Source organism: Oncorhynchus clarkii, chromosome 19 (assembly GCF_045791955.1).
Source record: "Oncorhynchus clarkii lewisi isolate Uvic-CL-2024 chromosome 19, UVic_Ocla_1.0, whole genome shotgun sequence".
In the NCBI taxonomy this organism is placed as follows: domain Eukaryota; kingdom Metazoa; phylum Chordata; class Actinopteri; order Salmoniformes; family Salmonidae; genus Oncorhynchus; species Oncorhynchus clarkii.
Window position 1 is genome coordinate 34,551,792 of NC_092165.1, and position 12,303 is coordinate 34,564,094.

Genomic DNA, 12,303 nt, shown 5'->3' on the forward strand with positions numbered 1-12,303 from the left:
TCATTATCTTGCATGTTTTTTTTCCTCAGCCAGTTCTTTTTTCAGTTTACAACTTTTATACAAATGTACTTGTTTGCCAACACAATGTCCCAAGGGTCGAGTGCAGGATTTGACCGATATATTACCATCTTCTCTCCGGAGAGCAGACTAACAAAGTCGGTTAGTATGGGATAGTTATGAAGAAATTAAAATACCAACTTGCCCAGTCATTATTGTAGCCAACTATAGTAGGTAGCTAACGTTAATGTTATCTAACCTGGCCATAGCTAACGTTAGCTCAGTTAAAAAATATTAAAGCTAACTAGCTGCTTTATAATGTCAGTGAATGGATAAAGTATGTTAATATTGTCAGATTTCTAACAGCTAGTTTATTGATTATGTTTGCTAACTACAGCAGTTAAGCAATTAACCAAGTTGGCTAGTTAACCTAGCTAACTTTGCAAGCTGATCAAATTCAAATCTGCCAGCCTTCATGCTGAGTTTGAAACAGTTACTATAGTAAGCTAACTTTTACAACTAGCAATTCCTGTCAAGTTATTTGACAGAAGTAGACCGTTACACCATGGCGATAGGAGGCTAACTTAGTAGCAACTAGCTGTCCAGTAATGAGTTGTCATTTGTTGAGTGTCTTGGCACAGATGCGTTCATGGTCTGAGCCCGTCAATGTGGTGAATAGCCTTCATCATGACATGCAGTGACAGCTTTGAAGCTGTTGATCTCAACAAAAGTCTGGAGTGATGCATCATTTTCCCCTGTTCTGTTTATTTTCCCAGAATATGCATTCAAGGCTATCAACCAAGGTGGCCTTACCATAGTAGCTATCAGAGGGCAAGACTGTGCAGTTGTCATCACACAGAATTCCAGTAAGAACACCCTTTATGACTATTTCAGTACTCAGTTATCAATATGCCTATGTGATGTTATATGCAGTCATCAGATGTACTCTTCAATCTCTCCCATAGGACAAGCTTGTTGATGCCATCCACAGTCACACACTTATTCAGAATCACAGAAAACATTGGCTGTGTCATTTTGGAATGACGGGTAAGAAACCTGTTAATGTTGAAATATCCACTACACACTAAATATGAACCTTATGAAAGGTATTAGTTAATGTATGTAATAATGACTGTAATCGTGACCGATTCATTTGTGTTCAGCTGACAGCAAGTCCCAAGTCCAGAGGGCTCGTTACGAGGCAGCCAACTGCAAGTACCAGTACGGTTATGAGATCCCAGTGGATATGCTGTGTAAGAGGATGGCTTACATCTCTCAGGTGTACACACAGAACGCTGAGATGAGACCTCTTGGTTTCTGTAAGTGTTACACAATTGTAAAAAAAAAAATGTTTTTAAAACACCAGTGTAGCTGAGAAGTTTCAAGATATACAGTACCAGTCAGAAGTTTGGACACACCCACTCATTCCAGGGTTTTTCTTTATTTTTACTATTTTCTACATTGTAGAATAATAGCGAAGACATCAAAACTATATAGCACAAATGGAATCATGTAGTAATTGTTAAACAAATCAAAATATATTTTAGATTCTTCAAAGTAGTCACCCTTTATGACAGCTCTGCACACTCTTGGCATTCTCTCAACCAGCTTCACCTGGAATGCTTTAACAACAATCTTAAAGGAGTCCTCACATATCCTGAGCACTTGTTGGCTGCTTTTCCTTAATTCTGGGGTCCAACTCATCCCAAACCATCTCAATTGGGTTGAGGTCAGATGATTGTGGAGGACAGGTCATCTGATGCAGCACTCCATCACTCTCCTTGGTCATATAACCCTTACACAACCTGAAGGTGTGTTGGGTCATTGTACTGTTGAGAAATAAATTATTGTTCTACTCAGTGCAAACCAGATGGGATGGCATTTTGCTGCAGAGTTCTGTGGTATACATGCTGGTTGTGTGCCTTGAATTCTAAATAAATCACTGACAGTGTCACCAGCAAAGCACCATCACACCTCCTCCTCCATGCTTCATGGTGGGAACTACATATGCGGAGATCATCCGTATACCTAATCTAAATCTCACAAAGGCACAGCAGATGAAACCAAAAATCTCACATTTGGACAGATTTCCACCGGTCTAATGTCCGTTGCTCGTGTTTCTTGGCAAGTCTCTTTTTATTGGTGTCGGTGAACTCGGTGAAGCATTTATTTGGCCTGCAATTTCTGAGGCTGGTAACTCTAATGAACTTTTCCTCTGCAGCAGAGGTAACTCTGCGTCTTCCTTTCCTGTGGTGGTCCTCACGAGAGACAGTTTCATCATAGCGCTTGATGGTTTTTGCGACTGCGCTTAAAGAAACTTTCAAAGTTCTTGAAATGTTCCGTATTGACTGACCTTCATGGCTTAAAGTAATGATGGACTGTCATTCAGGCAAAGGGTGGCTACTTTGAAAAAAGTAACATATAAAATATATTTTGATTTGTTTAAACACTTAGTTTTGTTTACTACATGATTCCATTTGTGTTATTTCATAGTTTTGATTTCTTCACTATTTTTCAATAATGTAGAAAATAGTAGAAATAAAGTAAAGCCCTTGAATGAGTAGGTGTGTCCAAACTTTTGACTGGTACTGTATATATTTAAGAAAAGTTGTGTGTTACGGGGAAGACATCCTCCTCCCTTCCTGCAGGCTCATCCTGACATTACCCTCCAGCATGACAATGCTACCAACCATACTGATCATTCTGTGCTTGATTTCCTGCAAGACAGTCTGTGTTCTGCCATGGCCAGCGCAGAGGCCGGATCTCAATCTCATTGAACACGTCTGGGACCTGTTGGATCGGAGGGTGAGGGCTAGGGCCATTCCCCCCCAGAACTTGCAGGTGCCTTGGTAGGAGAGTGGGGTAACATCTCACAGCAAGAACTGGCAAATCTGGTGCAGTCCGTGAGGAGGAGATGCACTGCAGTACTTAATGCAGCTGGTGGCCACAGACTGTTACTTTTGATTTTGACCCCCTCCCTTTGTTCAGTGACATATTATTCAATTGCTGTTAGTCACATGTGGAACTTGTTCAGTTTGTGTCTGTTGTTGAATCTTATGTTCATACAAATATTTACACATGTTCAGTTTGCTGTAAATAAACATAGTTGACAGTGAGAAGAAGTTTCTTTTTTTGCTGAGTTATAGTGGGGCAAAAAAGTATTTAGTCAGCCACCAATTGTGCAAGTTCTCCCACTTAAAAAGATGAGAGAGGCTTGTAATTTTCATCATAGGTACACTTCAACTATGACAGACAAAATGAGATTTTTTTTTCCAGAAAATCACATTGTAGGATTTTTAACGAATGTATTTGCAAATTATGGTGGAAAATAAGTATTTGGTCAATAACAAAAGTTTATCTCAATACTTTGTTATATACCCTTTGTTGGCAATGACAGAGGTCAAACGTTTTCTGTAAGTCTTCACAAGGTTTTCACACACTGTTGCTGGTATTTTGGCCCATTCCTCCATGCAGATCTCCTCTAGAGCAGTGATGTTTTGGGGCTGTTGGATTGAGGTCAGGGCTTTGTGATGGCCACTCCAATACCTTGACTTTGTTGGCCTTAAGCCATTTTGCCACAACTTTGGAAGTGTGCTTGGGGTAATTGTCCATTTGGAAGACCCATTTGCAACCAAGCTTTAACTTCCTGACTGATGTCTTGAGATGTTGCTTCAATATATCCACATAATTTTCCTTTCTCATGAAGCCATCAATTTTGTGAAGTGCACCAGTCCCTCCTGCAGCAAAGCACCCCCACAACATGATGCTGCCACCCCCGTGCTTCACGGTTGGTATGGGGTTCTTCGAGTTGCAAGCCTCCCCCTTTTTCCTCCAAACATAATAATGGTCATTATGGCCAAACAGTTCTATTTTTGTTTCATCAGACCAGAGGACATTTCTCCAAAAAGTACAATCTTTGTCCCCATGTGCAGTTGCAAACCGTAATCTTGATTTTTTTATGGCGGTTTTGGAGCAGTGGCTTCTTCCTTGCTGAGTGGCCTTTCAGGTTATGTCGATATAGGACTCATTTTACTGTGGATATACATAATTTTGTACCCGTTTCCCCCAGCATCTTCACAATGTCCTTTGCTGCTGTTCTGCGTTTGATTTTCACTTTTCGCACCAAAGTACGTTCATCTCTAGGAGACAGAACGCGCCTCCTTCCTGATTGGTATGACGGCCGCATGGACCCATGGTGTTTATAGTTGCGTACTATTGTTTGTACAGATGAACGTGGTACCTTCAGGCGTTTAGAAATTGCTCCCAAGGATGAACCAGACTTGTGGAGGTCTACAATTATTTTTTTCTGAGGTCTTGGCTGATTTCTTTTGATTTTCCCATGATGTCAAGCAAAGAGGCACTGAATTTGAATGTAGGCATTGCAATACATCCACAGGTACACCTCCAATTGACTCAAATGATGTCAATTAGCCTATCAGAAGCTTCTAAAGCCTTGACATCATTTTTTGGAATTTTCCAAGCTGTTTAAAGACACAGTCAACTTACTGTATGTAAACTTCTGACCCACTGGAATTGTGAAACTGAATTATAAGTGAAATCATCTGAATTGTTGGAAAAATGACTTGTGTCATGCACAAAGTAGATGTCCTAACCGACTTGCCAAAACTATAGTTTGTTAACAAGAAATTTGTGGAGTGGTTGAAAAACGAGTTTTAATGACTCCAACCTAAGTGTATGTAAACCTCCGACTTCAACTGTAGATGGGAGGGATTGAGGGTAGCTGAAGGATGTGACTGGATGGTCTTCAGATATAGATGGGATGCATTGAGGGTAGCTGAAGGCTGGCACGAAAGACCAACAAAAGATAACTAATGTAAGATACAGTGCATTCGGAAAGTATTCAGAACTCTTTACTTTTTCCACATTTTGTTACGTTTCAGCCTTATTCTAAAATGTATTCAATAGTCCCCCCCCCCCCCCCCCTCAATCTACACACAATACCCCATAAAGACAATATCAAAAACAGGTTTAGACATTTTTGCAAATGTATAAAATAAACTACAATATCACATTTACGTATGTATTCAGACCCTTTACTCAGTACTTTGTTACAGCGATTACAGCCTTGAGTCTTATTGGGTGTGATGCTACAAGTTTAGCACACCTGTATTTGGGGAGTTTCTCCCATTATTCTCTGCAGATCAAGCTCTGTCAGGTTGGATGGGTCTCTCCAAAGATGTTCGATTGGGTTCAAGTCCGGTTTTGGGCTGGGCCACTCAAGGACATTGAGACTGTCAGAGTGACCATCGGGTTCCTGGTCACCTCCCTGACTAAGGCTCTTCTCCCCCGATTGCTCAGTTTGGCTGGGCAGCCAGCTCTAGGAAGAGTCTTGGTGGTTCCAAACTTCTTCCACTTAGGAATGATGGAGGCCACTCTGTTCTTGGGGACCTTCAATGCTGCAGACATTTTTGGTACCCTTCCCCAGATCTGTGCCTCGACGCAATCCTGTCTCTGAGCTCTACGGACAATTTGTTTGACCTCATGGCTTGGATTTTGCTCAGACATGCACGGTCAACTCTAGGACCTTATGTAGACAGGTGTATGCCTTTCTAAATCATGTCCAATCAATTGGATTTACCACAGGTGGACTCCAATCAAGTTGTAGAAACATCTCAAGGATGATCAATGGAATAAGGATGCACCTGAGCTCAATATCTTTTCTCTGTAGACATCAATGATGTCACTCTTGCTTCTGGTGATTCTCTGATACACCTCTACGCAGACGACACCATTCTGTATACTTCTGGCCCTTCTTTGGACACTGTGTTAACAAACCTCCAGACGATCTTCAATGCCATACAACACTCCTTCCGTGGCCTCCAACTGCTCTTAAATGCAAGTAAAACTAAATGCATGTTCTTCAACCGATCGCTGCCCGACCCCGTCCTCCCATCTAGCATCACTACTCTGGATGGTTCTGACTTGTGTGTGGACAACTACAAATACCTAGGTGTCTGGTTAGACTCTCCTTCCAGTCTGTAAACTCTCCTTCCAGACTCACATTAAGCATCTCCTATCCAAAATGAAATCTAGAATCAGCTTCGTATTTCTCAACAAAGCCTCTTTCACTCACGTTGCCAAACATACCCTCGTAAAACTGACTATCCTACCGATCCTTAACTTCGGCGATGTCATTTACAAAATAGCTTCCAGCACTCTACTCAGCAAATTGGATGTAGTCTATCACGGTGCCATCCGTTTTGTCACCAAAGCCCCATATACCACCCACCAATGCGACCTGTATGCTCTCGTTGGCTGGCCCTCGCTTCATATTCATCGCCAAACCCACTGGCTCCAGGTCCTCTATAAGTCTTTGCTAGATAAAGCCCCGCCTTTTCTCAGCTCACTGGTAACCATAGCAGCACCCACCCGTAGCACGCCCTCCAGCAGGTATATTTCACTGGTCATCCCCAAAGCCAACTCCTCGTTTGGCCGCCTTTCCTTCCAGTTCTCTGCTGCCAATGACTGGAACGAATTGCAAAAATCACTGAAGCTTGAGTCTTATATCTCCCTCACTAACTTTAAGCATCAGCTGTCAGAGCAGCTCACCGATCATTGCACCTGTACACAGCCAATCTGTTAATAGCCCACCCAACTACCTCATCCCCATATTATTCTTTCTTTTGCTCCTTTGCACCCCAGTATCTCTACTTGCACATTCATTTTCTGCACATCTATCACTCGTGTTTAATTGCTAAAATGTTATTTTGCCACTATGGCCTATTTATTGCCTTACCCCCCTAATCGTACTACATTTGCACCCACTGTATATAGATTATTCTATTGTGTTTTTGACTGTACATGTGTTTATCCCATGTGTAACTCTGTCGCACTGCTTTGCTTTATCTTGGCCAGGTTGCAGTTGTTCTCAACTGGCCTAACTGGTTAAATAAAGGGGAAATCAAATAAATAATTGAGTCTCATAGCAAAGGGTTTGAATAGTTATGTAAATAAGGTATTTTATTTTTAATACATTTGCAAACATTTCTAAAAACTTGTTCTCTCTTTGTCATTATGGTGTATTGTGTGTAGATTGAGGGAAAACATTTTAGGCTGTAACAAAAAGTGGAAGGGGTCTGAATACTGTATATTCCCCTTCATGAAGACAGTCCGGATTTTCCATCCGAAGGCTTTGTCATTTCTCCTTGTCATGCTGAGTCATACGAGTCCCTCTTAACCCCCATTGGGGCGCTTTTCTGAATTGCCTGACTGCCCCTCTGTGTTTCCTGCTCACTTAGGGTTTTGAGGGAGTATGCTATGACTAAATCATTTGCCTTCACTTGCAGAGGTTTCTTTGAGAATATACCACTGAAAAGTAGAGCGACGGGGGCAAAATTACTCATCTTTGTAGTATCAACACTAGTAGCTCTATGGTAGAATCCCGTGAGAATTTTAGCATGTACAACCACACTGGCACTAGTATCAGATTTCTAGCAGACAGTTTGTTCAAACACGCAGTTAGTTATGCTGTATCTTCCTCATCACGTGACCATAATTACATTGGAGAATCCCTTCTGACTAATTGTAAGAGAGGAATTCCGTGAAGTTCCTCATGTCTGGAATACCGTGTCTGGGAACTATGACTCCCCAGCGGAATTTTCAACGCTGCCCATCTTGGCCCTTCCCTTACAGGAAATTCCATTTTACTCCGCTATAATAATAATATAGATACAGACCTCTACAAGTCTATGAATATATGTTACGGTTCTTCCTGCCTGCGACTCATTCTGAAGCCTGATCACCAGCATCCTTACACTTCAGTCCCTTATTCTGTTCAGGCATTTGTGGTTTGCCATTATATCTTCATAATAATGTGTGTCTTGAACACTGACCTTTCAGGATCTGTTTGATATATTTAACATAATTAAATAATTCAGCCTCAGAGATATGGTCACATTCCAAATAGTCCATTGGGCATGTTGCCTGCACTTTCAAGTACTGGAAAAATAAAAAAGCTCCTTTTTTTCATCACTATCTCCCACACTGATGGAAAAACACCAGAAATCAAGGCGAAGTTAAATGTCATGTTTTAATTTACTGGAGTTTGTGGTTTGCTTTACCTTTCACGCAATGGATAACATTTACAGTAATGTCAAACTTTATACATTTACAGTTATAAAAAAAAAGATGTATTTGTATTCACAGCCATTTACAATATAATACATGCTCATGCTATTACATCGTTGGTTGGATGTAAGCTTTGTGATAATGAGTATCTATCAGAGAGCCATAAAGACCATTATTTATTGGCATCCATTTAGTTTATTTGGCATCTTCTCATTGGTTCACACTGTCCATCATCACTATGTCAGTCCTAGCGTGTACCCCAGCCTTCTGCCATCCTCAACCTCTGAGGTTGGCACCACTGCTGGGCATGCCACTGTACCATAGCTAGAGCCTGTGGGCAGCAGAGCTTCTCCCTGTCTGTACTACTGTTCTCTACAGGTTCTTCGGTCGACTTCCTACTTGTGCATATTCCATTGAATGTCATCATACCAACATGTTACCTGCGAAAGGAAAGAAGGTGGATTAGAGCCAAAGTTTATGACTATCTAAAACATCCAATCTGCTAGGTTCACTCATGACGTACAGTTAGATATGCTGAACCGTTTTCACAGCCGTTTCACCAGAGAATATGGAAAAACCCTACACTGCATAAGCAATCACACACAGTAGAGATGCCTCACACACACACACCTACAGTCCACATACTCACATCAGTTCAGTCACACTCACCTCTTCCTCATCAGACTGTCCCTCTTCCTCACTGTCCTCAGACTCACTGTCTGGCAGTTCTCTCAACTCCTGAGCCGTCAGCTCATACAGTTCCCTTTGGATGGCGGCGTTCTGGCGACCGTAGGTCAAGTGGTATGGCGTGTGACCTCCATAGGTCAGGCTGTTGACGTTAGCCCCGTTATTGACCAGGAGCCGTACCAAGTCCAGGTTCTGTAGGTCCACAGCCAGATGAAGAGGGCTGCGGCCATTACACTGCTCCTGGAATGCCAAATAAGTTAATGGGAAATACACAGCATTTGAGTGCTTTTTTAGGAAATGTGAATGACATAATCAAATGGACTATTGTGAGGGTGGGGTTGAAAAAAGGCTAACTTGCTGCATAGCCTACCTGTGCATCGATGTCAGCTCCGAGAGCAACAAGGCTCTCCACAAGCGAGAGAAAGCCATGGATAGAGACCAGATGCAAACAGTTCTGACCTGAATCAGAGAAAGACCAATGGTCAGAGAACAGGGTAATACTTTACATTAAGTTGCTCTTATACCTGTGCAATTACTACAGTAACATTGTTGTTAAAGATTTTTGTAATTGTTTAGTTCCAGTAATGGCCACAGGTTCCCCACAAGCTGAAATAAGTAACAGAAAATAAACTGTGTTTTTCAGTGTCTTACCACTGTAGTTTGGTGTGGCCATGATGGCTGGGAGCTGGGTAGAGCAGCCCTGGGTCTGGGTGAGGACACTGAAGCAGGTGAGAGAGCCCTTCCTACAGGCGATGTGGAGGGCTGTATTGCCACTGTCGTCCACTAGCATTGGGTCACAGCCAGCCCTCAGCAGACGCTCCACTATCTCAGCCTGCTCTGTGATCACAGCCAGATGGAGCGGAGTCTGTATAGGGGAGCAGGACGGGTATGGTTAGGAACTGGAAGTACGAGTCTCTGATCTCTCGCACACACACCTTTTACTGTATTTGTGCATCTACTTCATTACCTCTCATACACACACCTTGTATTCTATCTAAGCATTTACTGTACTTGTGCAGGTCTTAACTGTATGTACCTGTCTCTGGTAGTTCTGTTGATTGAGGAAAGGCTCATTGCAGGACAGCTCTATCAACTTCCTTGCACAGTCCTTGGCTTCATGGATAATGGCAAGGTGGAGAAGCCTGATTAGAAGAAAAGGGGGAATTATTAACTGCTCAGACTACTCAAAAATAAGTGAACATGATTCATGAATACGACATAAGGTTAAAGCTTGGAATGAAAAACAGAAACTTCAGTCGTCACACCTTTCCCTCAAGCTATTTCTACTAGTGGTGGCTTGAGGCACTGGCGCACGTTGCAGCGTATCTGGTTTCTGGCACGAGGCCCGGGACTTTCCAGACCAGCGGAGTGTGAGCGCCGCCTACTTTGACCCCCAGCCATAGTACATTCCGTTCTGAAAGGTTTGTTTACGTAAAGCCCACAATGGCCATAATCACTCTCCCCCAATACCTTCCTTGTGCACTGTTTAGATTGCAAATGCAACTTTTGCACACAGGAAGACAACCATAATTGCGCTATAATTAGTCGACTACAAAAATGAGCTTATTATGTAACCGAGAAATAACAGTCGATTTAACTCGAAACAAAACTTGAATGTCTTGATTTGATTAAAGTATCTCAACATACGTGTCTCCGTCCTCTAAAACGTGTTCCTTCCAAGGTTCATTGCCGCATTCGTCTCTCTGCGGTGAGGAACAATCCACACGAAGACACTCGAGCTCACTGGCGACAACTTCATATTCCTCGTCTTTGAGAGAGTCAAGGCCGCTGTCCAGCCGCTCTTCGTTGATAGATTGCACTTTCCTATCCTTAGAATGTCGAGCATCAGTGTTATAATCCATGTGGTTGAGGATACTAGCTCGATGAAGGTCCATTGTTGACACTGGCTGCAGTGCTGGTAGTAATTCGGATCTTGACATACACCAGCGTTAAATTCTCAGTAGTGCCGGAGGGGGAGGAGTCAACACAGGGTGGGGGATTTCCAGGCGGTACGCAGGACTCCAAACGGTCTCCATGGGGAAATTTGGGCCCCACATATTTCAATTCTGCATTTTCATACTTGTGGCCTCAACAGATTAGGTTTATGTTAGAACACTGCAAAGGGGATTGGATATTTTTGCATAATCCTACATAAAAGCAAAGAATAGCCTAAGTGAAAAACAAAACAAATACATTCCCTCATGAAATTAAATTGTGTCAAGAAAACAAAATACGATTTTGTGCATGGAGATTATAGGCTATGATCTAGTCGGCTAGTAGCCTACTGGCTGAGTAGACCTATCAAATGTTTTTATTTTTAAATATTTTGTCCCTTTGCAATGATATATATATAGCTCAAAAAAATAAAGGGAACACTTAAACAACACAATGTAACTCCAAGTCAATCACACTTCTGTGAAATCAAACTGTCCACTTAGGAAGCAACACTGATTGACAATACATTTCACATGCTGTTGTACAAATGGGATAGACAACAGGTGGAAATTATAGGCAATTAGCAAGACACCCCCAATAAAGGAGTGGTTCGGCAGGTGGTGACCACAGACCACTTCTCAGTTCCTATGCTTCCTGGCTGATGTTTTGGTCACTTTTGAATGCTGGCGGTGCTTTCACTCTAGTGGTAGCATGAGACGGAGTCTACAACCCACACAAGTGGCTCAGGTAGTGCAGCTCATCCAGGATGGCACATCAATGCGAGTTGTGGTAGGAAGGTTTGCTGTGTCTGTCAGCGTAGTGTCCAGAGCATGGAGGCGCTACCAGGAGACAGGCCAGTACATCAGGAGACGTGGAGGAGGCCGTAGGAGGGCAACAACCCAGCAGCAGGACCACTACCTCCGCCTTTGTGCAAGGAGGAGCAGGAGGAGCCCTGCAAAATGACCTCCAGCAGGCCACAAATGTGCATGTGTCTGCTCAAACGGTCAGAAACAGACTCCATGAGGGTGGTATGAGGGCCCGACGTCCACGGGTGGGGGTTGTGCTTACAGCCCAACACCGTGCAGGACGTTTGGCATTTGCCAGAGAACACCAAGATTGGCAAATTCGCCATTGGCGCCCTGTGCTCTTCACAGATGAAAGCACGTTCACACTGAGCACGTGACTGACGTGACAGAGTCTGGAGACGCCGTGGAGAACGTTCTGCTGCCTGCAACATCCTCCAGCATGAACGGTTTGGCGGTGGGTCAGTCATGGTGTGGGGTGGCATTTCTTTGGGGGGGGCGCACAGCCCTCCATGTGCTCGCCAAAGGTAGCCTAACTGCCATTAGGTACCGAGATGAGATCCTCAGACCCCTTGTGAGACCATGTGCTGGTGCGGTTGGCCCTGGATTCCTCCTAATGCAAGACCTCATGTGGCTGGAGTGTGTCAGCAGTTCCTGCAAGAGGAAGGCATTGATGCTATGGAATGGCCCGCCCGTTCCCCAGACCTGAATCCAATTGAGCACATCATGTCTCGCTCCATCCACCAACACCACGTTGCACCACAGACTGTCCAGGAGTTGGCGGATGCTTTAG

General features: G+C 43.2%; 2 protein-coding genes across 2 annotated transcripts; one reads left to right on the top strand and one right to left on the bottom strand.

The window, feature by feature from the left end:
- The first annotated feature begins 2 nt into the window (after nt 1-2).
- On the top strand, nt 3-3,104 carry LOC139375081 (proteasome subunit alpha type-6-like). Its single transcript, XM_071116507.1, has 5 exons — nt 3-159; nt 774-863; nt 963-1,044; nt 1,161-1,316; nt 2,726-3,104. The coding sequence occupies exons 3-5, from the start codon at nt 1,038-1,040 to the stop codon at nt 2,848-2,850; spliced, it is 288 nt and encodes a 95-aa protein (XP_070972608.1). The 5' UTR covers nt 3-159; nt 774-863; nt 963-1,037; the 3' UTR covers nt 2,851-3,104.
- A 4,925-nt stretch (nt 3,105-8,029) lies between these two features.
- LOC139375082 (NF-kappa-B inhibitor alpha-like) lies at nt 8,030-10,755 on the bottom strand. Its single transcript, XM_071116508.1, has 6 exons — nt 10,420-10,755; nt 9,809-9,914; nt 9,424-9,637; nt 9,143-9,231; nt 8,755-9,012; nt 8,030-8,525 (listed from the first exon to the last, which is right to left on the bottom strand). The coding sequence occupies exons 1-6, from the start codon at nt 10,710-10,712 to the stop codon at nt 8,481-8,483; spliced, it is 1,005 nt and encodes a 334-aa protein (XP_070972609.1). The 5' UTR covers nt 10,713-10,755; the 3' UTR covers nt 8,030-8,480.
- Between the last annotated feature and the right edge of the window lie 1,548 nt (nt 10,756-12,303).

Coding starts and splice junctions, on each gene's coding strand:
- LOC139375082 (XM_071116508.1), bottom strand. CDS start 10,712: ATGTCAAGATCCGAATTACTACCAGCACTGCAGCCAGTGTCAACAATG. Junction 9,638..9,808: donor AACAGAACTACCAGAGACAG/GTACATACAGTT, acceptor TCCCCTATACAG/ACTCCGCTCCATCTGGCTGT. Junction 8,526..8,754: donor GACAGTCTGATGAGGAAGAG/GTGAGTGTGACT, acceptor TTCCTTTCGCAG/GTAACATGTTGGTATGATGA.
- LOC139375081 (XM_071116507.1), top strand. Junction 1,317..2,725: donor GATGAGACCTCTTGGTTTCT/GTAAGTGTTACA, acceptor CCTGCAAGACAG/TCTGTGTTCTGCCATGGCCA.